This window comes from Hyla sarda, chromosome 1 (genome assembly GCF_029499605.1).
Source record: "Hyla sarda isolate aHylSar1 chromosome 1, aHylSar1.hap1, whole genome shotgun sequence".
NCBI classification, from domain to species: domain Eukaryota; kingdom Metazoa; phylum Chordata; class Amphibia; order Anura; family Hylidae; genus Hyla; species Hyla sarda.
Window position 1 is genome coordinate 494,424,610 of NC_079189.1, and position 27,992 is coordinate 494,452,601.

The 27,992-nt window shown below is 41.6% G+C and overlaps 1 protein-coding gene across 8 annotated transcripts in view; it reads right to left on the minus strand.

The window, feature by feature from the left end:
• Positions 1 to 27,992, minus strand: part of COMMD10 (COMM domain containing 10) — a 458,728-nt gene that overhangs the window by 283,685 nt on the left and 147,051 nt on the right. Inside the window, exon 6 of one of the 8 annotated variants that reach the window (XR_008847444.1) lies at positions 9,608 to 10,032. The exons of 6 other annotated variants lie outside the window; for them this stretch is intronic. Coding sequence is in view for 1 of the 2 variants with exons in the window: in XM_056537408.1 (XP_056393383.1) it covers positions 26,798 to 26,824 (27 nt within the window). In the remaining variant the exon portion in view is untranslated. Of the gene's footprint in view, positions 1 to 9,607; positions 10,033 to 26,675; positions 26,825 to 27,992 lie in introns of those variants that run through there. One more of the 8 variants, XM_056537408.1, reaches the window with a different exon arrangement.

Here is a 27,992-nt window from a genome sequence, read left to right on the forward strand (position 1 = left end):
TGAGTAGGGCATTATTAGCATCTCGAGCCTATGCTGTGTCCACATTGGTCTGGAAGCTGTTAGGCACATAATGCAAAACAATGATTGGATAACCTGGGGTAAAGTGATATTGCTGATAGTTGCAAGGTATACTGGGCTACCCTGATGTCATCTTTTTTATTCCCAGTACTTCCTCCTTTCATTCAGGTGCCAAAATGCCTGTTCCTCAGTCATTCTGCTATTACTACTGCTGAGCTTGGCATTGTCTGAAAGTAAGCTTATTGGGTTCAGATGGTGTTAAGTGTGTGGCGGCAACTTGTTAAAGAGTAAAAATACAAGTGTGCCTTTCCTACAGTCAAGCATATGGGTGGGGATGTCAAGATCTCACCCTGTATGAGTACTGCTGGCACTGGGGAGCTACAGTTCATTAAGGGAACCATTAATGCCAACATTTACTGTTATATACTTAAGCAGAGCATTTCCTTTGGAGACTGTACTGCATGGTAGCATTCCAACATGATAATGACCCCAAACACACCTCGAAGATGACCACTGCCTTGCTAAAAAAAGTTGAGAATAAAAGTGATTGACTGGCCAAGCATGTCTCCAGACTTAAACCCTATTGAGCATCTGTGGGGCATCCTTAAACAGAAGGTGGGGAGTCCACGTGAACCCGCCAAAAACATTTTTAGGGAGGAAATTTAAATGAAAACCACAATTTAGCACATTTTGGAGGGTTTCGTTTTCACACTGTACACTTTACGGTAAAATGACATGTGTTCTTTATTCTGTGGGTCAATACGATTAAAATGATACCCATGGCTAGATACTTTTATATTTTTGTACTGCTTAAAAAAATCAGTAATCTAAAATTGCCATATTTTGACCACCTATAACTTTTTAATTTTTCCGTATATAGGGGGGTGTGAGGGCTCATTTTTTGCACATTTTTATATAGAAGACTTTTAGTTCATTTTTTATTAATTTTTTTTATAAAATGTCACAAAAAGCTGCATTTTTTGACTATTTTTTACGTTAACGCCGTTCACCGTATGGGATCATTAACATCATATTTTGATAGTTCGGACATTTACGCACGCGGCGATACCAAATATGCTTATTAAAAAAATGTTTATGCTTTTTGGGGGTAAAATGGGAAAAACTGACAATTTTCATTTTTATTGGGGGAGGGGATTTTTCTTTTTTTTTTTACTTTTTTTTTTTTTTTTACATTTTTCAACTTTTTTTTTCTTTTCTTTTTTTACACTTTTTATGTACCCATAGGGGACTATCTATAGAAATAATTTGATTGCTAATACTGTTCAGTGCTATGTATAGGACATAGCACTAATCAGTATTATCGGTCATCTTCTGCTCTGGTCTCCTCGATCTCAGACCAGAGCAGGAGATGCCGGGAGACGGACGGAGGCAGGTGAGGGGTCCTCCTTCCGCCATTACAGATGATCGGATCTCCGCGGCAGCGCTGCGTGCGATCCGATCATCTAATTAAACATGCGCATTGCCGCAGATGCCGTGATATGTACTGATCACAGCATCTGAGTGGTTAATGGCGGACATCCGCGCAATTGCGGATGTCGGCCATTACCGGCGGGTTCCGTGTATGACGTGAGCACCGCTCCGATGCTCGCGGTCATACACAGAACGCAAATGTACTTCCTGGTGTGCGAAGTACCGCCAAACCAGGACATACATTTAAGTCTGTGGTCGTTAAGGGGTTCATCACCCCCCTTTTCACATTTAAAAAAAATATGTAAATAAACATATGTGGTATCGCCGTGTGCGTAAATGTCCGAATTATAAACATATAATGTTAATTAAACCGCGCGGTCAATGACGTACACGTAAAAAAAAATACAAAATAGTATTTTTGGTCACTTTGTATACCCTAAAAAAAATTATAAAAAGCATTCAAAAAGTCTCATCAAAACAAAACTGGTACCGATAGATCACGGTGCAGAAAATGAGCCCTCATATATCCTTGTATACGGAAAAAAATAGTTATAGGGGTCCGAAAATGACAATTTTACACATAGTTATAGTAGTAGTTATAATTTTTTTTAAGTAGTAAAATAAAATAAAACATATAAATTAGGTATCCTTGCAACCGTATTGACCTACAGAATAGAGATATGGTGTCATTTTTACAGAAAAGTGTACGGCATAGAATCGGAAGCCCCCAAAATGGCGTTTTTTGTTTCAATTTTTGACCCAAAAATATTTTTTTCTGGTTTTGCCGTAAATTTTTGGGTAAAATGATTGATGCCATTAAAAATTACAAATGGCGGTGCAAAAAATAAGCTCTCATAAGGGTTTGTAGGTGCAAAATTGAAAGTGTTATGATTTTTAGAAGGTGATGAGGAAAAAACAAAAATGCAAAAACGGAAAAACAATGCATCCTTAAGGTGCTGACACTTTGGACCCAATTTGGACATTTCCCCTTAGGGGTGTACTCACTTTCTTGCCAAGGTTTAGACATTAATGGCTGTGTGTTTAGTTATTTTGAGGGGACACAAGATTAAATACTGCTATACAGGCTGTGCACATACTACACATGAAAAGATATAATAAAATGTTTACAAAAAATGTGAGGAGTGTACTCACTTATGTGAGATATTGTATATCTCCCTACTAAAGACAAATAAATCTCAGAAATATCAGCGGTATAACTCAGCAATGCTGCATCCGCGTGTGTCAAGGCCATCAATTCATTCCTTGTCTTGAGGTAATACAATAGTGTTACAGTAATTTATCAAGTCTTGTTCTATTATATTGCAAAGCACTTTTATTTTACAATAGGGAAAAATGGAAGCCCATTCAGTAGCCATTCTCCCATAAGTAAAAATTAAATTTTTACATCCACAGCAGCAGTTCACAGCAGAAGTACAGTTATTAGAATATATTTAAAAATAAAAATAAAAGGGGTTATATGGGAATAGAAAAGCAGCTAATTTCTTCCAGAAACAGCATCACACCTGTCCTCAGGATTTGTATGGTATTACAACTCGGATCCATTCACTTTACTAGAACTGAGATGCAATACCACACACAACCTGAAGACATGGGTGGTGCTGTTTTTGGAATGAAATTAGATCAGGTTTTCTTATCCTAGATACCTCCTTTAAAGGGAACCAATCAGCAGATTTTAGCATATATAATGCTTGGCAATGCTTTATATATGCTAAAATCGTTACCCTCACCATCCCCTGGGGATATTTGTGCCCCCAGGGATGGTGAAGATATTAAGTTATAAAGTCCCCCTTGCATATAATGCCAAGCATTATATATGGTAAAATCTGCTGATTGGTTCCCTTTAACCTGTTCAGGACCAAGGGCGTAAACTTACGCCCCTAGTCCCGCTCCCGTGATATAATGCGGGGTTACACGGTAACCCCGCATCATATCACGGCGGGCCCGGCGTCATAGTGAAGCCGGGACCCGCCGCTAATAGTGCGCGGCACTGATCGCGGTGCCGCGCCCTATTAACCCTTTAGCCACGCGCTCAAAGCTGAGCCGCGCGGCTAAAAGTGAAAGTAAAATGTGCCGATTAGCTCAGGGAGCTGTTCAGGATCGCCGCGGTATAATTATACCGCGGCATCCCGAACAGCTGTACTTCAGGAGGAAGGTCTCTTACCTTTCTTCCTGCAGTCCGATCGCCGAACGGATGCTTCAAGCCTGAGATCCAGGCTTGAGCATTCAATCGCCGAAAACACTGATTGATCCATTCCTATGGAGATGAATCAATCAGTGGTAAAGATCAGTACATGCAATGTTATAGCCCCCCCTGGGGGCTATATAATGGCATAAGAAAAGTGTAAAAAAAATCATTAACCCTTTCAATGATCCCTTCCCCTAATAAAAGTTTGAATCACCCGGCTTTTCCAAGAATAGAAAAAAAAACAGAGTACCGTATATACTCGAGTATAAGCCGACCCGAGTATAAGCCGAGACCCCTAATTTCAACCCAAAATCCCAGGAAAAGTTATTGACTCGAGTATAAGCCTAGGGTGGGAAATACCTCATCCCCCCCTGTCATCATCCAGACCCGTCATTAACATCCTCATCATCATCCCCTTGTCATCATCCCACACATCCCCCCTTCATCATCCCCTTATCATCCCACACATCCCCCCTTCATCATCCCCTTATCATCCCACACATCCCCCCTTCATCATCCCGCACATCCCCCCTTCATCATCCCCTTATCATCCCACACATCCCCCCTTCATCATCTCCTTGTAATCATCCCACACCCCCCCTTCATCATCCCCTTGTCATCATCCCCACCCCCCCTTCATCATCCCCACACTAGGGGTGTGAATCGCCAAGAATTTGGCGATTCGATTCGAATCGCGATACCAGTGTGGCGATTCGATATATCCCGATATATCGCGATACCGTCTAGGTGACGATACATCGCGATATATCGCCCACCTGGGAGCATTCATAGATCCCAATAGACGCCGCTGTCAGCTTTGACAGCGGCGATCTAGTACTCCGGTGCTCACTTTTCTCATGTTATCCCGTCCGGGCTGCAAAATAAAATAAAACGCACTTTATCTTACCTGCCAACGAGCCCCCGGAGCTCCGGTACACTCCGGTACAGGTGTTCGGTCCCCGGGCTGTATTCTTCTTACTTCCTGTTAGTCCGGCACGTCACATGGAGCTTCAGCCTATCACCAGCGGAGGCGGGACATCGCTGCGGCCAGTGATAGGCTGAAGCTCCATGTGACGTGCCGGACTAACAGGAAGTAAGAAGAATACAGCCCGGGGACCGAACACCTGTACCGGAGCTCCGGGGGCTCGTTGGCAGGTAAGATAAAGTGCGTTTTATTAAAAATTCCACATCCCTAAAAGAATCAATTCAAAAATATTTTGAATCGATTCTGTATCGGCAAATGAAAAATCGCGATTATCGCGAGAATCGATTTTTTCTTACATCCCTACCCCACACCCCCCCTTCATCATCCTCTTCTCATCATTCGCCCTCAGTGGTCTTCAACCTGCGGACCTCCAGAGGTTTCAAAACTACAACTTCCAGCAAGCCCGGGCAGCCATCGGCTGTCCGGGCTTGCTGGGAGTTGTAGTTTTGAAACCTCCGGAGGTCCGCAGGTTGAAGACCACTGCGGCCTTCAACATCATCCAGCCCCCTCTCACCCCCTTTAGTTCTGAGTACTCACCTCCGCTCGGCGCTGGTCCGGTCCTGCAGGGCTGTCCGGTGAGGAGGTGGTCCGGTGGGATACTGGTTCCGGGCTGCTATCTTCACCGGGGGTGCCTCTTCTCCGCGCTTCCGACCCGGAATAGAGGCGTTGCCTTAACAACGACGCAGAAGTACGTTGGCAATGAACGCACCTCTGCGTCGTTGTCAAGGCAACGTGACTATTCTGAGGCCGGGCCCGAAGCGCTTAGAAGAGGCCTCCCCGGTGAAGATAGCAGCCCGGAACCACTATCCCACCGGACCACCTCCTCACCGGACAGCCCTGCAGGACCGGACCAGCGGCGAGCGGAGGTGAGTACTCAGAACTAAAGGGGGTGAGAGGGGGCTGGATGATGTTGAAGGCCGCAGTGGTCTTCAACCTGCGGACCTCCGGAGGTTTCAAAACTACAACTCCCAGCAAGCCCGGACAGCCGATGGCTGCCCGGGCTTGCTGGGAGTTGTAGTTTTGAAACCTCTGGAAGTCCGCAGGTTGAAGACCACTGCGGGTGGGGGAGTTCACTCGAGTATAAGCCGAGGGGGGTGTTTTCAGCACGAAAAATCGTGCTGAAAAACTCGGCTTATACTCGAGTATATACGGTAAATAAAAATTAACATATGTGGTATCACCGCATGCTGAAATGTCCGAATTATAAAAATATACCACTTTTTAAACCGCACGTTCAATGGCGTATGCGCAAAAAATTCCGAAGTCCAAAATAGCGTATTTTTGGACACTTTTTATATCATGAAAAGATTAATAAAAAGCGATCAAAAAGTCCAATCAATGCAAAAATGGTATCGACAAAAAATGAGCCCTCATAGCCCCCTGAACATGGAAAAATAAAAAAGTTATAGGGCTCAGAAAATGACAATTTTAAACGTATAAATTTTCCTGCATGTATTTATGATTTTTTTTCAGTAGCAATACAAAATCAAACCTATACAAGTAGGGTATCATTTTAACCGTATGTACCTAGAGAATAAAGAAAATGTGTCATTTTTAATTAAAAATGTACTACGTAGAAACGGAAGCCACCAAAAGTTACAAAATGGCATTTTGTTTTCAATTTTGTCACACAATGATTTTTTTTTTCCGTTTCGCCGTAGATTTTTGGGTACAATGACTGATGTCATTACAAAGTAGAATTGGTGGTGCAAAAAATACGCCATAATACAGATTTTTAGGTGCAAAATTGAAAGAGTTATGATTTTTTAAAGGTAAGGAGGAAAAAACGAAAGTGCAAAAAACGAAAAACGACTGGTCCTTAAGGGGTTAATAAACGGCAGATTACACAGAAAGGAGGGTTCTATGGTTAAATTATGGCATATCCTTAAAACATACCAATCAATGGGATCTAAACCAGACCTCTGTGGACCCTGCTACCTGATAAAGGGCCGCTGTGGCATTACAGTTCAGCCCAATTCAGCCCATTCAGACTTATAGGGAATCTGTAAGCTGCAATTTACGTTGACACTGAAACAACTGTTATGGCATGGTAGGTTTCATTATATATATATATATATATATATATATATATATATATATATATATATATATATATATATATATTGTGAGGATTCCTCCTTGGGGATTAGCTCTGGGATCGTCCTGGTCACTTGCCACGGGACACTCTCCTCACAATAACACGACAGACCACAGTTCCGCATACAAGTCTGGCTCCTCGACAGCTTTATTGTATGTAAAACAAAACATAAACAGGAACAAAATAAAGTCCTAGACCGTCTGGTCACTGACTACACATATCAGCATGCGAACTAGTGAGCTACCCTCAGCCAGTTAAACATATGTCTCCTGCAACCTGTTACTCACAGTTCACACCACTTCTTGGACCACTCACAGCTCCTTCTGCGTGTTACCTAAACAGGGCCCGTGTGTCTCCCCCTCTTACAGCCAGCATACTGTTTCCAAGGGAGAGCCCCAACTATTCTGTTTCCTTTCCTTTTAAACACACTTCCCCTTCCTGATACCTCATTAATCAGGCCACAGGTGGATTCTCCAGAGTTAGCAAGGGAAATACACCCTTTCCTTGCCACACTGCCACTATATATATATATATATATATATATATATATATATATATATATACACACACACACACACACACACACACACACACTCAAATATCTGTGCTTATGTCTGTGCTTCCATAATGTAGAGAAATAATTTTGTTCTCTGGTGTCAAATGTAGCAGAAGTTCTTAAGCACCTGAAATGCTGAGGTCTGGAAAGCCTCCCCTCGTATCCCTGTCTCATGATTGACAGTCAGGGCTTCCAGCTTCCAGAGCTGAGACCTGTTTTAAAATTTCTGCTTCAAGCAAAGACAGGAATGAAAGTGACGAAGCGTTCCAGTCCTCAGCACTTGAGGGGCATGGATGCAATGCATCATTGCACTAGAGAATTAAAGCGAGTGTCCCCCTAATTTGTACCTTTGAAGGCCTATCAATCACTGCACTATGCTAGTTTCAAACAAATTAGCAAACGTATTACTTTCCTTTGTTTATGGATCGTGATATCGGGATAATGATCTATAATGATCTATAGGGCTATGTCCTGATGTCCTGGTACTTAACACACCAGGACGTACATTTCTGTCCTAAACGGCGGTCCGAATGTGAAGTAAGCGAGTTTCATAGACTGTAATGGCTGCTATCAGCAGCCGTGCACTTACAGGCTATGACAGAACTGCAATCATTTCGTTCTCTGTCATTATCCTCTTAAGTGCCATGATCAATAACAATCAGGGCACTTAAGCGCCACAATGACACTGACATTAACTATCAGCACCCCTGCAATGACACTGCCATTAACTATCAGCACCCCTGCAACATTTCAGAAACTGTCCGGAGAAGGAGAGGTTACAAATGGGATTTGCTCATGCTCTGCACAGTTCCTGACATGGACAGAGGTGGCAGCAGAGAGTCCTGTGGTCAGACTGGAAAGATCTACAAAACTTCCTCTGGAGCATACAGCAGCTGATAAGTACTGGATGGCTTAAGATTTTTTAAATAAAATTTACAAATCTGTAATTTACAAATCTGTTTTCGGCAATTTTTCTTCCTCCAGGGGTACTCTGGCGCTAAGACATCTTATCCCCTATCCAAAGGATAGGGGATAAGATGCCTGATCGCGGGGGTCCCGCCGCTGGGGACCCCTGTGATCTTCCACACCACACCCCGTTAGAATCAGCCCCCGGAGCTGTCACGCCCCCTCCCATAGGCTTGCATTGAGGGGGCGGAGCGTGATGTCACACGGGGGCAGAGCCATTACGTCACTATGGTCCGTCCCCGTGATCGCCAGTAATCAGACCTGGAGCAAGCATGCGCCGGGGGCTGATTCTAACGGGGTGCGGCGGGGAAGATCACGGGGGTCCCCAGCAACGGGACCCCCGCGATCAGCCATCTTATCCCCTATCCTTTGGATAGGGGATAAGATGTCTTAGTGCCGGAGTACCCCTTTAAGTCCTCTTCCTTTACTTGAATTATACATAATACTGGGACAATATATGGCAGAGAACCCACAGAATTCTGAGGTCCAGCAGAAAAGTGCCCTATTGTAATACAATACAATTATTTCTCCATTTCTTCCATAACATTAGCATTTTGGATGATGCTCATTTTTAATTTCCTTCCTTCAAGAGTTATTGGCAAAATGACTAGCATAGATGGCCCCAATATGAACAAGGTTTGAGGTGCTGGTTGTTCAAACACATGACCAATCTGATCAAGAACCAAGGGGAGACGCTGCCGCTTTAAGTATACCCTTGTCCCTGGTAATTATCATTCCGCCTCTACATTTTTGATACTAAGGATTATTGGAAAAGTACACAGATATAAGAATTCATAGACTGACAATAAGTCTACATACTCATCCTGTAATGTAATAGTAGCAAGAAGCAATAGCATTATTTGTAATAAATGAGTGTAAGGTCTCTTTGTATAAAATATTTAAAAAGTAAATGAGCAAAAAAAAAAATTTAAAGGTCTAGGGAGATAAATGTTTATGACTGGAGCTTACTAAGCAATCAGAATGAAATTTAAGACAATGCATATTTGCATACATTTCAATTATTTATACAGAGTGTTTTTCTCAAACGACCTAAATAGTATTCCGCTGAGAGAGATGTAAAACTAGCATACATTTTAAAACCAGCAATGCAAAAATGATCAAAGGAATAACAGGCTGTTTTTTTTTTTTTTTTTTCCCTTCTGGGTTCTTGTTAACACATTTTATTCTAATATTGATGATAATCTTATACAAAAACACAGTGCACTTGATAATGCTAGCAGCACTAAGCATATATGATTCACCTTAATGATTTTCATAAAGAAGTATTATAAAAAAAAAAAAAAAAATGCATATAGCCATAGGTAGAAATGAAAAGGCTGCACTCACCACTCACTTTCTTCTTTCTTCAGTGCTTTATTATGGATACATGATGGGGGTACACATAGCGGGTGCTTTCAAAGGCTAGAGCTACATATGTTTTGCGCCAATCAGCGTGTCGTCTGGCTCCCAACTAACCCTTCAGTAAACTGATGCATTGATGCAGTTGTACCGGCTACTCACCTGGACAGGTGATTACAGTTCAAGGTTATGAGTGGTCTCCCTCCATCTGTGCCGTGTCCGTGCCAGGTCCAGGTCGGTGAGTCCGGAAGTCGCAGCGCTCACTGAATCATGTAATCCGACTCACATTACTGTCGCCACACACCCTGCACGAAGAGGAAACCTCCCCGCACAGTAAGGCAACGCCTAAGGTGCTGAACACATGACCAGGGTGCTTGGTAACCACGGCGGCCCCTCGGTCTGAAAGCTGCACACTGCAGAGAGGGAGGGAGAACAGCACGCAAATAATTACCGGTAACCCCAAACTATCGGAAAGATTAGTGCAATATACAGAAAAAGAAGGATAAAAATGAGTGAACATTAAAGGGGTATTCCGGTGGAAAACTTTTTTTTTTTATGAACCGGTGTCAGAAAGTTAAACAGATTTGAAATAGTAATAGAAGCAGTAATAGAAATAGGCTATTACTACAACAGGAAGCAAAGTGGAATTTGCGAACAAATGCTTTGAGCCCCCCAGGTCTAATTGACAAAATGGATATGTCAGTTTTTCTCTAAATTTCTTGTTTTGCCCAGCATTGTAATTGTATATATATTATTAACTTTAAAGGGGTACTCCGGTGGAAAAAACTTTTTTTTTTTTTTTTTTTTTTTTATGAACTGGTGCCAGAAAACAGATTTGTAAATTACTTCTATTAAAAAAATCTTAATCCTTTCAGTACTTTTTAGCAGCTGTTTGCTACAGGGGAAAATCTTTATTTTTTTAATTAATTTTTTGTGTTTTCCACAGTGCTCTCTGCTGACACCTGATGCCCGTATCAGGAACTGTCCAGAGCAGGAGAAAATCCCCATAGCAAACCTATGCTACTCTGGACAGTTCCTGACAAGGACAGAGGTGTCAGCAGAGCGCACTGTAGCCTATTTGTAGGGGCAATTTACTTCTAGGCCAGTGAATTTGAGAACATTAGGGTCACCCCCATGTATGCTCTTAACATGTTCAATTAAACGGGGGGATCCTATGCCCGTGCAAACCGATTTAAAGTGCTCTTGCACTCTACGGTGCAGGCAAGGAATAGTCTTTCCTATATAAAAAAGTCTGCAGGGGCATAGGATTGCATACACTACGTGTTTGCTCTTGCATGTTATAAAATTCCTGATCCTGCATTCTGTCCCTCCAAGCTTGATGAAATTTGCTTCAAGATTGAAATGATAATGGGAGCACTGTCTACATTTAAAGTTGCCTTGAGGGGAGGCACCTTCCAACCATTAAGGCTAGGTGCAGACTACCGAATTTCCGCCTGCAATTCCTCTTTGAAATTGCAGGCGGAAATTCTGCTTGCTAAAATGCATAGTGTAGTGAATGGGTTTCCGTTCACAAATTCACACTTCGGAATTTGTGAAGCGGAATTTGTGAACAGAAAATCTGCTTGGAAATTTCCGCCTGAAGAATGGTGTTGCTCTTTCTTCAGGCGGAAATCCGCGCGGAACACATTGCAGTCTATTGGAGACTGCAGTGTCCGCGCGGTCCTAGCTCTGACTGATTCAGTCAGCGCTGGCCGCACTCGGAATCTCCGGGCAGAAATTTTCTGCCCGGAGATTCCGTAGTCTAAACCTAGCCTTACTCTTTTTTCTTCTTTAAATTGATTAGTGCCCAAAATACTGACCAGTTTTATTTCTTCGATAACTAAAAGGGGACGGCTTTTAGCTGTCTCTTTTAGATCAGGGTCGCTTTCTAGAATACACCAATGCTTATGCATTTTGGATAACAGTATCCGTACTTGTGTGTTAGAAGGAGAAAACAAATCTTTTATCTGTTTTCCTTTTAGTCTTCTCCTTTAGCAGATCCTCTCGTTTTAGAACTTTAGCTTTTTCACATGCTTTCTGAATTAATCCAGTGGGATAGCCACATTCTTCCAGTCTGCTAGCCAGCTATTTGGCCTGCAGATCAAAGGAGGCATCATTACTGTTTGTTCTTCTTATATGAATGAATTAGCCATATAGGATGGCTTTTTTGATGTTCGGGGGATGGAAGCTCTGGAAGTGGAGGAGGGCATTTGTGGCCGTAGATTTTCTGAAATTAGATGTTTTTATTTTATCTTCAAATTCCGCTTTGACATCCAGAAATTCCATCCCACGGCCGCCAAACACGCAAGTGAAACGCATTTCAAAATCTCCAAACTGACTGAACTGAAATGAATTCCCTTTCCAGACTACAAAAATGTCATTCATATATCTAATGAATGTTCTGATGTAACAGGCAGAGGCTGTAACTGGCAGAAAAAATTTAACTTTTCAAAAACTGCCAAAAATAAGTTAGCAAATGTACCAGATTCTTAAACCCGAAAGCATTATGGGGGGCATTTATCAACACCTGTCCAGAGGAAAAGTTGCTGAGTTGCCCATACCAACCAATCAGATCGCTTCTAAATTTTTGAGGGATCCGGGTGTAGAGGCTCTCCATGTCGACAGAGGCAAGGTTAAAAAGGGAGGGGACTCAGGATGTACAGGTACGCCCTGAGTCCTTAAGTGGTTAAGCCAATTAAGTGCTCGCTCTTCTGTTTTTGATAAATTGCAGTTTTACAACTAGAAGTTGAGCTCCCTCCAAGATGTCCACAGATAGATCTGTAGAAGAACTAAAACCAATGGGTCCTATGTTAAACGGTTTTTCACCAATTTTCTGAGAATTAACTATTGTACCGCTTTTTTTTTTTTTTTAAGTGCTTGTCCAGATTCATCTTACGAACTGCATTCAACGAGACAGTAATTAAGCCCCTTGGAAAGAAGTGTTACACAATCATTAGGTAGAGTGGTCCCTGTCAGATTAATTACATTCTGGATATATAAGAATTTTCTATTAGTTTCTCCATATGACCTGCTTGCACTTTTGTGCAAGCTGCCCCCTGGTGGTTTTTATCCCAAGGCCCCCCCCCCCCTCCGGATCTTCCTTCTGAGGGTCTAGGTTGTTCCTTTATAGGGACATCTTTGGCCTCATCAGAAAGACTCGAGTCTGAGTCTGTAGTACCATAGTCTTTGTTTTTCTTCCTAGGTTGGTTTTTACGTTTCTAAACTTTCTTTAAACTCCATTTGAACACTCGGCCATTATCGTAATCAAGTTTGTCCCTGACAAATTTGTCCCTTTTTTCATCTTTGACATCTGCTTGAATGATGAGTAGTTTCTTCTCCATTTTTTTCCATAAAATTAGTAAATTGTTTGGCATTTCCTCAGCTCTATTTTGGTGCAACATAACTCCAATGTGATGTTTTCATATTCTACTTCTACATCTCTATTCTACTGCCTCTCTCCACTGGTTTATGAAGGCTTCATCCACCATGTATTGGGCTGGATCTTTATAGCCTCGTAAACCTCTAGGTACCCTTTTGCATTCTTCATAGGAGTTTAGAGAATTGATAGTCCAAAGGAGGCGTACCTCTTTATCCGCTAAGTTGTTGACTCTATTTTCCAGTGTCTTGATTCTCAGCATTTGTAACTCATCCTTACCTTCACATGAAGTGAAGAAAGCACCCGCATTGGTACGCCTCACTTTCAATGCGCTATCCGCCTACTTTCCATATCCATAGTGGACGACAATGAAACTAGTGTGCTCAAGCTGACAGAAATATAGTCCATCGTGAATAAAACAAGTAGAGAAAAAAGCTGGCACTACTAGTAATAATGCGCAAAGTCCATTAACAGTGGTCCCTTTTATTGGTGGCGGTGTGCGTATAGTATACAGCACAAAGGCAGTGGTGCAAAGCCTACAGCAATACAATTGCAATCAATCCATAGGTAGAAATGAAAAGGCTGCACTCACCGCTCTGTTTCTTCAGTGCTTTATTATGGATACATGATGGGGGTACACATAGCGGGTGCTTTCAAAGGCTAGAGCAACATATGTTTCGCGCCAATCAGCGCATCGTTTGGCTCCCAACTAACTCTTCAGTAAACTTATGCATTTATGCAGTCACACCGGCTACTCACCTAGACAGGTGATTACAGTTCCGGGTTATGAGTGGTTAATTTAACCTCCAGGTTGTGTGATTGCGGTACTAAGGCTCCATATAACTGTATGGCTTCTTGTTGTATGTCCATATGCCTTAATACAGGAGACATGCAGAGGTTGTATTGTTGGATTCTTTACGAATTTGTATGCTCTATCGGATTCCGTACATATGAAAGCATTCTCCCCAAGCTGCACTGTTTTAAGGGTAGAGTATGTCTTTATGTGATGTAGAATGTATGACAAGGCTTCATTCCCACAGCTCTGCCACTGCATACTGCCATGCTTAGATCCTACATTACAACCAAACATCACAGGCTACTATATTAGTAGAACATCTAGCTCAAGTTAATGTGATTAATTGACACTTAAAGGAGTATTCCAGGATTTTTTTTATTTGACTATGCTACAGGGTCTGTAAAGTTAGTGTAGTTCATAATTTAGTGTCTGTACCTATGTTTCATGGTGGTCTCGCAATTCTTCTGTAATTTTTGCCCCAAAGTTTATTTTTAGCAGCATACAAAATGTGTGTCGCCTCAGATTTTCACAGGTTGCAGTGGGGCCCAAGACATTACATAACTAGTCAGGTGATCAGAGCGAACCTGTGTATGCTTTAATGGGTGGAGCAACTGCTGAGTGGGAGGAAGATCATTCTGTTTTTGCAAAAGCTGGAGGCACACTTGTCTATTGCACTGAATGGATCACAGGTGTGTTTCAATGGGTGGGGTGGCTGATGTGTGGAAGGGAGAAAAGTGACCTCACACTTACAATCACGTTATGATGTAGAACCCCTTTAAAAGGGATTATCCATGCTAAATAAATGTATTATTGTTAGGAGGATCGCCTTCCAATAAGTAGATCACAGGGTGTCCCACTATGGTGACCTCCGACTATCAGCTGTAACGTGTAATGAATGTGTTGCTTGACTAATCTGACCGGTTTTGCTTTACAATGGGTGTGGTTAGACTATCATAATATTGTAACATAGTTATCATCCAATTATTCTATTTATGTCTGCCACACACTAGACCTGCCCAACAGCCTCTTCCCGATCAAGTTGTTCCAAATATTTCAAATGCTGTGTGATGTTTCATAATCTTGTCACTAACTTAAAAACAAACATGATCCCACCCTTCCATGGCATGACCCCCAGCCCCCATTTAAAAAAAGAAAAAAAATCAGCTAACTTGTTAAAGGGTTTAAAACTTTAAGCATGTAAATAGATTAATAGATGACCACACCCTATAACCTGTAGGTACTAGCGAATAAAGCATCCCTTACATGTGCAATATCAAGAACCAAGGGATGCGAGCAAATCGCAATAAACTCGGTGGTGTACACCCATACCCTATGTCAGCATTTCCAAATGATTGTGCCTCCAGCTGTTGCAAAACTTCAACTGTATGCTAGAAGTTGTAGTTTTGCAACAGTTGGAGGCACACTGGGTGGATAATACTGCTCAAAGTGACATAGATAAGAATTAGGCATGCTTTGCAGAGGGGGAAAAACAAAAGAAAATGCATGAACTTAATGCTTTATTGGCACAACAGCATATTTTATTGATCTATAGCAGTGTTTCTTAAACGCGGTCCTCAAGCACCCCCAACAGGTCAGGTTTTCAGGATTTCCTTAGTCTTTCACAGGTGATATAACTGTGGTGATACCGAATTCACTGACCACAATTATATCACCTGTGAAAGACTAAGGAAATCCAGAAAACATGACCTGTTGGGGGTGCTTGAGGACCGTGTTTGGGAAACACTGATCTAAAGTAAAGCAGTGCTATATAACCCAGGTAGCAGAGCAAAAAATAAAAAAATAAACTTAAATGGGCACTGTCAGATACAAACACTTTTGATATGTTGTAAAGCATGCAAAACCAATAGGTTTTGCAATTGGTTTCATTAGAAAATTTTCAGTATTTCATACTGAAAAAGCCATGTGCCTGCTTGGACACATACTAGTCCTGCTGTGTCCATGCATCATCACCTATGTCATGGACACACTTCCTTGATTGACAGCTGTGGGCGCAGGAAAAATCCTCCCACTGTCAGCTTGTGTCCCGCTACTGTCAGTGAGGACAAGCTGGGAGTTGTAGTTTTGCTAATGCTAGGGGAGATGTGAGCAGACAGCATACTGAGGGAGGGGGTGGAGACCTGCACAGTGAGGCCACGCCCGCTCCCTTTGAGAGGAATTCAGACTAGTGAGCTAAATTAAAAGTGTAATAAAAAAATTAAATAAAGGTGCTAGACACATAAAAATTACATGGTCAGGATTAGGTACTGAGTGATATATTTAAAAAAAAATGTTGTTGGATCTGACGGGTACGCTTTAATCTTGGTGTTTGTCAGTACAGGAGACACACTATCTATTAAATTTAATGTATACATAAAACAGCTTTTATCTGTAGGTATGCAGAGGATTCCATACACAAAAAAAATCATGGCATAGCCCCATAAAAATAGTTTTTTTTTTTTTGGCTGTACTCTATCCATATGGTAGTGCACATGAGTCTTGTGTTTGTTTGGCTTGCAAGGCTGAAACGTCTCCATGTGGATCTCTTATGAAGATGTGAACAAATACTAAAACATTTTGTGAGCTATGGTGCCTCGAAGTATATTTTTTGTGCAAAGTTTCAACAACTGGATGGAAGGCCACCCATAGGAGCCCAATATGGACCCATAGGGAACTATGTGCTACTGTACAAGCTCTGTACTCCTATTAATAGTGTGTGGATGGACTATCAGGGCTTATTCACACTACGGATTTCTGAACGGAAATTCCACTTTGAAAAGTACCATTGTTTTTAATGGGATTCCGCTGCACAATTTACACTATGGAATTACCACGTGGAAATTCCAGACGCCAGACTCCGCCAAAAGAATAAATCTGCTCTGAAATGCATTGCTGTCTATTAAAACAGCACATTTTAGGGTAGTTCTAGTGTCCGTTCATAAGGAATCTCCGGGCAGAGATTCCGTAGTGTGAATCAGCCCTTACAGGTGTGCTTGTTCATATTGTTGAAGCACAGCTCGGATGGAGGATAAATCTACCTTACAGTCCACCTTACGCAGATATATAGAAAAGAGTGCAGGATAGCAACAACCACAAATGAACCTTGGATGCCTGTGTGCCAGATATGAGATGGCCCTTTATTGCTAATGTCATAATCCATTCAATATAACAGTTTTTCTTGTTCCAGTCACATGCAGTGAAACAAACAGAAAAGGGGTTGAAATGTTACGCTTTCTACTGAATGTTACTGGACCAATAAAAGATGGGGTATCAAATATAGATGCTGCTGCTACACTTTTTTTACATTACATAGATTTGCTAAATATAAATATATACTTGGCTTGTGCAGTTATTTATAAAATAAGTGTTGTGTGCATATGTAGTCATAAGTAGTAAAAGATCTGGTGCCAAAAAAATGCTTTCACAAGTCACATTTGCAAGTTAGGCCCCTTTCACACTACTGGTATGTTCCTGCATTCTGACATCCATTATTCTGCAATAACGGGTCATGAAAAAATGGATGAAATAACTGAATACAACGGATGATAACTGATGACCAATTTTGACAGACATTCTGTCAAAATAACGGATATGTGCCATCTGTCATACATCGTTATAGTTTGTTATTTTATGTCCATTATTTTATTTCCATGTGACTTCCTGGTTGTGATGCTGTACTTAGCATGCTCAGTAGCAATAATGGATCATAACTGAACATTAAAATAACGGATGTCATTTGTAAACATCCGTCACCCAATGACTTCAATGTTAAAATTTTAACATCTGTTATTCCACCGTTATTTTGGGCTGGACAAAAGTGCATGCACTGTTTGCCCCGTTAAAAAAATAACGTACATTAGTCATAACAGGACATAACTGATGCTAAAGGATGGCCAAAAAATCCCACTGGCATGAATGGGATTTTTTTACCGCCGTTTTATGGACTTACTGACGGGCGTTCATAACTGAGGCTTTTACAGGAGGATAATGGTAGTGTGAAAAGGGCCTTACATGATTAATAAATACTGTCCACTTGTCTGTATTTTAATCTCAGCACAAATACACCTATTCTGTGAAGGCCTCAGATAGAGATGAGTGAATTTACAGTGATTCGTTTCGTCATGAACTTCGCTCCTCAGCGGTTGCTGACTTTAGCCTGAATAAATTAGTTCAGCTTTCAGGTGCTCCGGTCTACAGCCCACCGAAGCACCTGAAAGCTGAACTAATTTATTCAGGCTAAAGTCAGCAACTGCCGAAGCGCGAAGTTCGTGACGAATTGAATCACTGTAACTTCACTCATCTCTAGCCTCAAAGTTTGTAAAAGAGCATTACTGAACAAACAGCAGCATGAAGACCAATGAGCTCACCAAACAGGTAAGGAAAATGTGTGGAGAAGTACAAAGCAGGGTTAAGGTTATAAAATAATATCCCAAGCTTTAAAGGAAATGTGATAGCAGCATTACCCGCACAAGCCTGAACATACAGGTTAATAGTGTGAGCCATGCTCTTAAAATGTGCTTCACCGTAAAAATCAGTCTAGCAGTTTCTAAGCAATCTGAGCAATGGGGGTACTCTCCAGTCTTTTGCGCAATGCTTCTCCTGCATGCTTCATCCCAAACCACCTTCCTCTTTATTAATATGTATCCCAGCAGATGTGAGGGTGAAGTTGGGAAGTATACTTATGAAAGGGGAGGGGATATCAGGCCACAGAAGGCTGCCCATCACCCTGAGCACGCCATCCCCACAGTGAAACATGGTGGAGACTTGCAGCTATAATTGCAGCAAAAGGTGGTTCTACCAAGAACATTTATTGTATTATATAATAAACATTTTTAGAATCACTTTCTATAGTAAAGTTTGTGTTCGATGCGATTCTTATGGACAATTTAAACCTTTGACATCAATTTATTTACATCCTGGTTAGCAAGCATGAAACAAGAACAAGAAACATCAACACCTATAAAGATAGCCATTCAATTTGCACATCCAAAATAAATCTGCTAGATGAGGTTTCCACTAATTAATCAATGAAGAAAGATCAAACATTAGGTCTCTGGGTGACACATTCTTCTATTCTTCGATTGCTACCTCAGTTTCTAACTGACAACTCTGATTTTATTTCATTTAAAGAAAATAATTGTGACATAAAACATAGAATCAGCCCCTCAGTAGCTTTAAAACGGAGAAAGGAACTAGTCACACCTTGACTTTTCTTCCCAGACCACAAACAACAAAAAATTGGAAAGGTGGCTATGAACGTACATGTTCGCACCATTGATGTTTACAGTAGTTATGGAAAGAACTGAGCACACTCCCGTAAACATGCAATTAGGGTACAGTCCCACGTATTGCTTACGCAGCGTATTTCACGCTGTGCAAAATCATCTGCAGCAGAGGGAAACATGCTGCACATTCTCAGATGTTCATACAAACACGGCTGGCCAGCAGCAGCCCTGTGTTTTCAGTGAACATTGGAGGTGGGGCTGCACTTCACAGTTATGTCGGCACGCGGTTCCGCCTCCAATCTTCACTGAAAATGCAAGGCTGCCGCTGGCCAGCCATGTGTGTATGACCATCTGAGAATACGCAGATTATTTCCCGCTGCTGCAGATGATTTTGCGCAGCGTGAAATACGCTGTGTAAGTGGTACATGGGACCGTACCCTAAAGGTATAGAATTTAAAATCCATTGTAAAGAGGTTGGGTGGTTTTTGGATAACTTCTTGAATTGGGGGTTTCTTCAGAGTTAACCTGATCACACTTCAACATCCATGGTAGGGCCACAAGACCTGGACCCCCCACATAGAGAGATCCTTGTAAACCTTCTAATAAGTCGGGGTTACCTTAGGTAAAATACAATAAGAGGTACACCTCATCGCTTACTTTGCTTTCAGGTACAGCACGGTATATGATTGTATTCTATGGGGCACACAGACTTAACCCCTTAAAGGACATCTGCAGAGTGATTAACACTTATCCCCTATCCAAAGGATAGGGGATAAGTGTTTGATCGCAGGGGGGTCTGACCACTGGGACCCCCTGTGATCTCCTGTACGGGGCCGCGGCTGTCCCGTGCAGGGGGCGTGCCGGCCGCAGCATGACATTGCAGCTGGCACGCGTCCTCCATACATCTCTATGGGAGAGGCGGGGAGGCAGCGTTCGTGCCTTCCCGCCTCCCCCATAGAACTGTATGGTGACGGGGAGGAGACGGGGCGTCACCGTCGACCTCTAGGTCGACGCTACACGCCTTAGCGCTCACCATGAGCGCTAATGGCGGCGCCCCGTTAGGGAGATCGCGGTGGTCCTAGTGGTCGGAACCCCAGCAATCAAACACTTATCCCCTATCCTGTGGAGTGGGGATAAGTGTCATACCGCTACAGTTCTCCTGCTGCAGTTGTTTTTGAACTTTCATTTTTTCCTCCTTACCTTTAAAAAATCATCATCTTTCAATTTGGCACCTAAAAATCCATATTATGGCTTATTTTTTGCACCACCAATTCTACTTTGTAATGACATCTGTCATTTTGCCCAAAAATATACGTGATACGTAATAAAATGTGAAAGCAAATCATTGTTAGACAAAATTGGGAAAAAAAACGCCATTTTGTAATTTTTGGGGGCTTCTGTTTCTACGCAGTCAATTTTTCGGTATAAATGACACATTCCCTTTATTCTGTAGGTCCATACGGTTAAAATTCTACGCTACTTATATAGGTTTGATTTTGTCGTACTTCTGAAAAAAAATCATAACTACATGCAATAAAACGTAGTACCCCTTTAATGGAAACATTTCAAATCTCTTAGTATATGGGCCCTTCAGGAGTTAACTTTTCTTTACAAAGACTTATCAGCTGTAAGTAGGAGCCTCTGTTGTGATTTCCAAGCCTTTAAAGAGATTTCTGTACCAGTGGCAAAGAGACCGTTAGAAATTACTACAAGCTGTCTTATTGTAGTAATATGTTATCCAGACAGACTAAGTCCAGGGCTGACAATATCCTAAATCAGTGCAATTTCTATTGTTTTATCTCTACACAAAGATATGGTGCAAGCGAAGAACAATTCAAATGGCCTGTTGTGTGTCCCTTAAAGGGGTACGTCACTGGCCAGCATTCAGAACTAAATATTCTGAACGCTGTTTGCACGCTGCAAGGGTAGGCCACGTCCCTCATGAAGCCACAGCCACGCCCCCTCAATGCATGTCTAAGATAGGGGGTGTGACGACAGTCACGCCCCCTCCTATAGACTTGCATTGAGGGGACATGGCCATATGGCTATGATGTCACGAGGGCCATGGCCGACCCCAGCAGCGCAAAAACAGCGCTTGGAACATTTTGTTCTGAAAGCTGGCCAGTGGAGTACTCCTTTAAAGAATCAAGATAATCAAAATGCAGGTAATTGTGCTGCAGAAGCAGAAAAAAACTGTGTTAGATAAATAAACAGACTGCATACACATCTACACAAAATAGGCTCTCAAAAGATTATTTCTCTCTCTCTGAATCTTGTATTCCTGGTTCTTCATGGTGTTTGTTTCTTTCTCTTTCCTTGTTTTTCCTTTTCCTAGTGTCCTGTGCTTGTGTCTTCTACCATTTTGTCCTTGTTTTTGGCGATGTGGTTTATTTTTGTTCTTGCCTTATGGTAATAGCACTCTTTTGAAAGATTTCCCATTATTCTCAGGCTTGTTTTTCTCCTGTTTTCTATGCCTACAGCTCGTGGTACCTTACGGTGCTCGGTATACCTGTTCTGTTCTCCCTGATACCACCCCATTGCCTTTATTTTGGTTATATTATGCATATATTGCTTTCTTTACGTATTTAATAGTGGTTACTGTGTTTTCTAATTGGCCCGCTTTGTTCCTCCTGCCTTACCTGGCCAATGGGCCTTTGCCTATCTGTTCATTTTATTGCATACTCTATAAATGTGTTGTCTTTCTGTTCCTTAATTTTAAAAAAACTTTTTAATTTGAAAAAAAAATAGGCCCTCAAAAGTGCACACTTTTTATGCAGTATGCATTTAACCTCCTGAGCGGTATTCCCGAGCGTGACTCGGGGTTAATTTTCCCTGCCAGGATCGGTAACCCCGAGTCACGCTCGGGGTAGAATTACAGAGTTCCCGGCCGGGCTGCACGATATATCGCAAAAGCAATGCGATATAGCGATGCGGCCCCCAGGAAAACATGCGATTATCTGCTCTGGTCGGCTCCCGTTGCGGGGGCCGGCCAGAGCAGGTAAAGAAAAATACTAAAAGTCAGTGTTTCCCTACCAGGGGGCCTCCAGCTGTTGCAAAACTACAACTCTCAGCATGCCCGAACAGCCAAAGGCTGTCCGGGCATGCTGGGAGTAGTAGTTTCACAACAGCTGGAGGCCCCCTGTTAGAAAAACACTGAGCTAAGTGTAAAAGGAAGAAGTAGTAAAATAAAAAAAAACTTTTGCTTACCTAATCCCGGTCCCTGCAGATGCCGTTCCCCTCCGTGCGGTCCGGGGTGTCCTCTCTTCACTATTCATCTTTAAGGACCTTTCACTTTTCAGCCAATCACAGGCCGCAGTGGAAAGCCTGTGATTGGCTGAAGGGGAAACGGCTTGTTCTGCAGCAAATACACTAGGTTTGAAATCTGCCCGGCAAACCTAGTGTATTTGCTGCAGGACAAGACAAGGTGAGAAGGGGGGGGATGAATGTGACAAAGGGGAGAATGTGACAGGGGGGGGGGGGGAATGTGACTGGGGGGCAATGTGACAGGGGGGAGGGGAATGTGACATGAAGGGGGGATGTGACAAGGGGGGAGGGGAATGTGACATGAAGGGGGGATGTGACAAGGGGGGGGGATGTGACAGGGGGAGGGGAATGTAACATGAAGGGGGAGAATGTGACAAGGGGGGGAATGTGAAAAGGGGGGAAGAATGTGACAAGGAGGGGGGAGAATGTGACAAGGAGGGGGGAGAATGTGACAAGGAGGGGGGAGAATGTGACAAGGAGGGGGGAGAATGTGACAAGGAGGGGGGACAATTTGACGGGGGATGTGACAAGGGAGAGGGGAATGTGACAGGGGAGATGTGAAATGGGCGGAGGGAGATGTGAAATTCAGTTAAAAAAAATTGTACCGCTTTTGGTACACATTTCCAGACAGAATCATATCGCCAGGGAGGTTAAAGCTTTACTGTCAATTAAAAAAAGTGACAAAAGTTTAGATCAGTTTGGTTCTCAGTGTGGAAACTCTGTGATCATTACAGGACATTTTGCCCTTATTAAAGGGGACCATTAGAGTCTACAGAGCCAGTCATTTGTAAAGTGAGGGATTGAGTGCCAAGTCGGGGAGTGAAGTGCACACAGCCATGCTCTTCCTCTGGTTATATCAGTAATTGGTCAGAGTTTCAGCACTGTGACCCCTACTGACTAAATGTTTGACATGTATGCATGACAAGTCAAAAGTTTTTTTCATTGCAGTAATGCTTTAGAATATTGGGAAACTCTGTTTACTTGTAGTGCACTTTATTTGCAAATTCTACGTGTAAAATCTTCAAAAAATCTGCTACATGTATACCCTAGAGCAATGCTTTCAAAACTAGGTGCCAAAATGCATTGGATGAAGTGGCACAAGAGGTGGGGGTGATAAAATGGCCCATGGGGTGTTGAAGGAGTGGCACAGGGGATGAAATCACCCATGAAGTGATGAAGGAGCGTGATGAATTGGCACAGGTAACAGCCATATTTCTAATTCTGATAGTGGTATTACGTTGTGCATTGTAGGACACACAACTTGATACTTGCAATTGGTGTTACGGTGGGAGTGCTTCCTAAAACTATGCATGTCCAAAAAGGGTGTCACCAACATAAAAAGTTTGGAAGCTCTGCCCTAGAGGATGGTGGTAATTGCTCACTATCCAGCTTAGGGAGCAGAACAATGATAATGGCAGTGTCAAATTCACTAAATGACAGCACATGGATTCTGACAAACTTCATAGGGTGTGTAATGGGGTCAGTCAGGTGTCCAGCATTTTATCAGACAAAACAGTGCAGTATGCTGCTCTATTATGTCTGAAATTTTTGACGGAACCTCAGATGGAGGATTCCAACAGAACTTCTGACGCAGATGTGAAGGAACCAGGGTTAGAAGCTATTTGGCTATGGTTCTCAAACTGCTCACCTAGAGTGAGGGTCCAGGAATGGCATATTTGGTAGATGTTCTTTAAGACAGGGACTATACAGCGGAATCTCCTGGTGGAGATTCCAAAGGCAGCTGGCACAGATCGCATTAGTTGGTGCTAGTGATAGAGATGACCCTCATGTTTCTGATGACTGATCAATATAGTAATACTAATATGCCAATATGCCAATGCTGATGCTCGAGAAAGATATTTGTTAAACTACCCTTAACCCATAAACCAGTTTTCTATTTGCTTGCAACTAAGTAACCTTGGAATGACGCCAAGAGGACCAAGACGCCAGAAGACAAAATATTTGAAGCAGATACGGATTGTATGGAAGGACAAAGATCCAGGTCTCCGAGTGAAAAGAGCCTCATGAGTGAACTTTGGCCGAGAAAGAAATAGATGCCTAAAATATGCTAATATATATACAGAGATAAAGCTCAAATAACCAATCAAAATGTAACATGCTGATTTTGATGTCATAACTAAACTCTTTTGTCAAATGTAAAAACTAAATGTACTTCCTGAATTAAACAGAACTCCTTTGGGGCAGCTGCTTAGTGAATATTCTGAGAAAGGAGATATTATAACAACATCCTGTCGAGTGTGAATCCATTGCGCCGGCCCTCAGCGATCTACAGCAGCGGTCACGCACATTTTAATGCCTCACCTCGGTCCAACCAAGCCCTACTCTTACTATGCAGGAAACATTATTAGGGAGATTTATCAAAACCTGTGTAGAGGAAAAGTTGACCAGTTGCCCATAGCAACTAATCAGATATCTTCTTTAATTTTAAACAAGGCTCTGAAAAATCAGCTGATTGCAAATCTGATTGGTTGCTATGGGCAACTAGTCAACTTTTCCTCTGCACAGGTTTTTATAAATCTCCCCCTAAAATTGTCAAGGGAAAGCATGAATACTATTAAACTATTAAAAGTTATCTGTAACCATGATGAAAATGACTTGTCGCACTATTGATCATAAGATAGATACAGAATAGTAAGCTTGAGACAGTTAAACAATATGAACACATCTAGCACAATTTAGAAGCCTTTTGATCAGAACCTAAAGACTATTCTACTTTAAACCCTTCTTAACCTGATGAATTTTCCATATTTCTCTTATGTTCTAAGACCTAAAATATTTTATATTTTTACAGAGCCAAGAGGGCTTTTTTTGTCATATAATGTAAAAAATACAGGTTTTGAGCTAATTTTACAACAAACAATGCCACAATAAAAGCATGTTGTCCTTTTATTTCGAGCTACTATTATCTCTCAGGACCTTTTCAATTAAGTTAAGAGTAATGCTTCTTAAAGCAAAAATCACAAATAAAAGCAGTGATCTCAAAGACAAATAGGCACATATTTGTCTCCGGGACTATGCTAAAAACAGCTATAACCTCCTGTAATTATCTTTTCATTACCCTAGCTGACACTGCAATGGCAAGAGTCATCCTTCATCCGATGCTACTAGAACACAAGAGGCCTCCTTGCTCATCCTTTGTTTATCATTTCTGTGGTATTGGAGACTTCCAGCCTTTCTTGGTAATTGATAGCCTTTCATATGAAGCAATTTAGGCAGTATAATCATTGTTTTTTGCCTTTGTTATTGATACACCAAGAAATGTCAGAGATGAACTTGTATTCTGATAAAGAAAACAGGTTTTCTTTATTCTCATTAATAGGGGTTTCCCATAATTAGAATAGGTAAAAATGGTCTGATAGTTGGCACCCAAACCTTTTACTAAGCCTCTGTGGCTGCTGTGATGAGCTATTATCTCAGCCTACTACAGGCAACGGTAGGTAACAATAAGGCGCCCATCTGATGAATCAATGTAATATTACAGAATTACCTTGAGCCCAATGAGCAATTAAGCAACTGATAATACAAGTCCCAAATCTAGAGGGACTAAAAAAAAAAAAAAAAAAAAAGAGATCATATTTGGTTTTGCCTCATGAGTGATTGTTATTGACTCTGCAAAGTTATACTAGTAGTAAATCATTAGAAAAAATTTACAAAAAATAAAAATAAAAAATTGGGTACGGTTGTAAATGTACAAACCTGAAGAATTAGGATAACATGTACATTCTGACTGTACATTTTTTTCCCCCTTACAAATAATTTTTTTCGGACTCCCAGTAAATTTTACAGAAAATGAACTGTGTCATTACAAAGTGCAATTGGCCACAAAAAAAGACCTTATCAGGTTCTGTAGATAAAAGAAATAATAAAAAAGAAACACGTATGCCCCACCTCCCAGTTTCACATTGGTTAAAGGGGTACTCCACTAGAAAAAAAAAATTTAATAAACTGGTACCAGAAAGTATAACAGATTTGTAAATTACTTCTATTTAAAAATCTTAATCCTTCCAGTACTTATCAGCTGCTGTATGGTGTAAAAAAAAAAAAAAAAAAAGGGGTATATACATACACATACTTAAAGTACCTAATAACAAACAATGATACCACTACTACTCAAGAACAGAACATCTACTTTCATTAAAATAGATATTTATAGGGTTGTATACAACTAAAAGGTTAATTAACATAAGTGTAACAAGGCGCCATCTGATTTTTCTTTGCTTTCAACACTTTTTTTTTTTTTTTTACTAATCCCGATGGCCTACAGGGTCATTGTACCTAGAAGACACATTTGACTCTAGTGGTGCGCACATAAAACACAGCAGCCTCAATCTTTCATCCTCCCATGCACTGTACCAGAAGGAAGATGCTCTACGTCATTTATTGAGCTGCAAGGATACAGATACAGAGGAAAATACAGAACAAAACACTATTTTCTGTTAGTAGCTGGGCCCAAGGGAATACAAGAGCTTTCAAGACAAAAAAAAGCCTCTGTAGTCTGATTACAGACATCTTCTATAGATCAGACTCTGCAAACAAGGAGAAACATATATAATGCATAAGTAAATGATCGGTGTATAGTGTTTCGAGGGAAAGACTGACATATGCATTACATGTTCCCATCACAGACACTGACATCATTGAGGTATCATGAAACCAGGTCACAGGAATAATGACAGTACACTGTGGATTATACATTTTATAGATAACATTTTTGTAACAAAATCATTTTTATAGTTTTATGTAAAGTCAGAAAATGTTAACTCCCTTTATAAATGCTCTATTACAACAAATGGAAATCCCAGAGGTGATTCTCTTGTTCGTGACCCCTTCCTCTATTACCCAGAGCAGAGTCTGTAACAAGGGCTGCATGTATGGCCAATGCTTTAAGTGCAGCAGCCATTGGGGAAATAGAAGAGGGTTTCCAGGCAATATGTATTCATGACCCATTTTTAGGATACGGCACTAATATCAGATCGGTAGCGTGCCAACACCCGGCACCCCTGTCGATCAGCTGTTTGTCAGAGCCATGGTGCCAGCATGCACAGGGATACAGAGCAGGAAGCAGAAAGTTCCATATATTGCGTAGAGATCAGGATAGATAGCGGTTATAAAAGCAAACTATACCTTTCCTGAAGCTGTTGTTTGTTGCTATGGAAGTGGAGCCAAGCTGCTCAAATGCCACCTTCCAGTCCCATCTTGACAGACATACAGATGTTTGTTTGTCGGTTAAGAAGGACTGGGAGCTGAGGACCAGTGATGAAGCATGCCAGGCTGTGGCCATTCAGCAGCTTGGCTCCACCTCCTTGACAACAGCTATTCAACTGTGTCTGGCATCAAACTTAGCTGACAGACTCCATTCACCTAAAAGTCAGTCGAAACTCAATGCCCTCAGCAGTAACAGCTGAAGTTCTATGGTAGCCTCCTAACTCCCTCCAACAAACTATATATGGGAAGTATGTTGTATTTTCAATGCCCATCTTTTTTGTTGCAGATCCACCCCGAGACTAGGACTACATGGCTACTTTAGCCACAGCCTGAAGTTAATGTGGTTGCATAGTGACATACAAGTTGCCAGGACAATGACCCAAAGTTTGCATGAAAGAGAACTCCATCTTTGGAGATAGAAATCAAATAGAGCACTCACCCAATTGTAGATCTTGCTGTAGTGATTTTTATTTCGCTCTGGTCACAAAC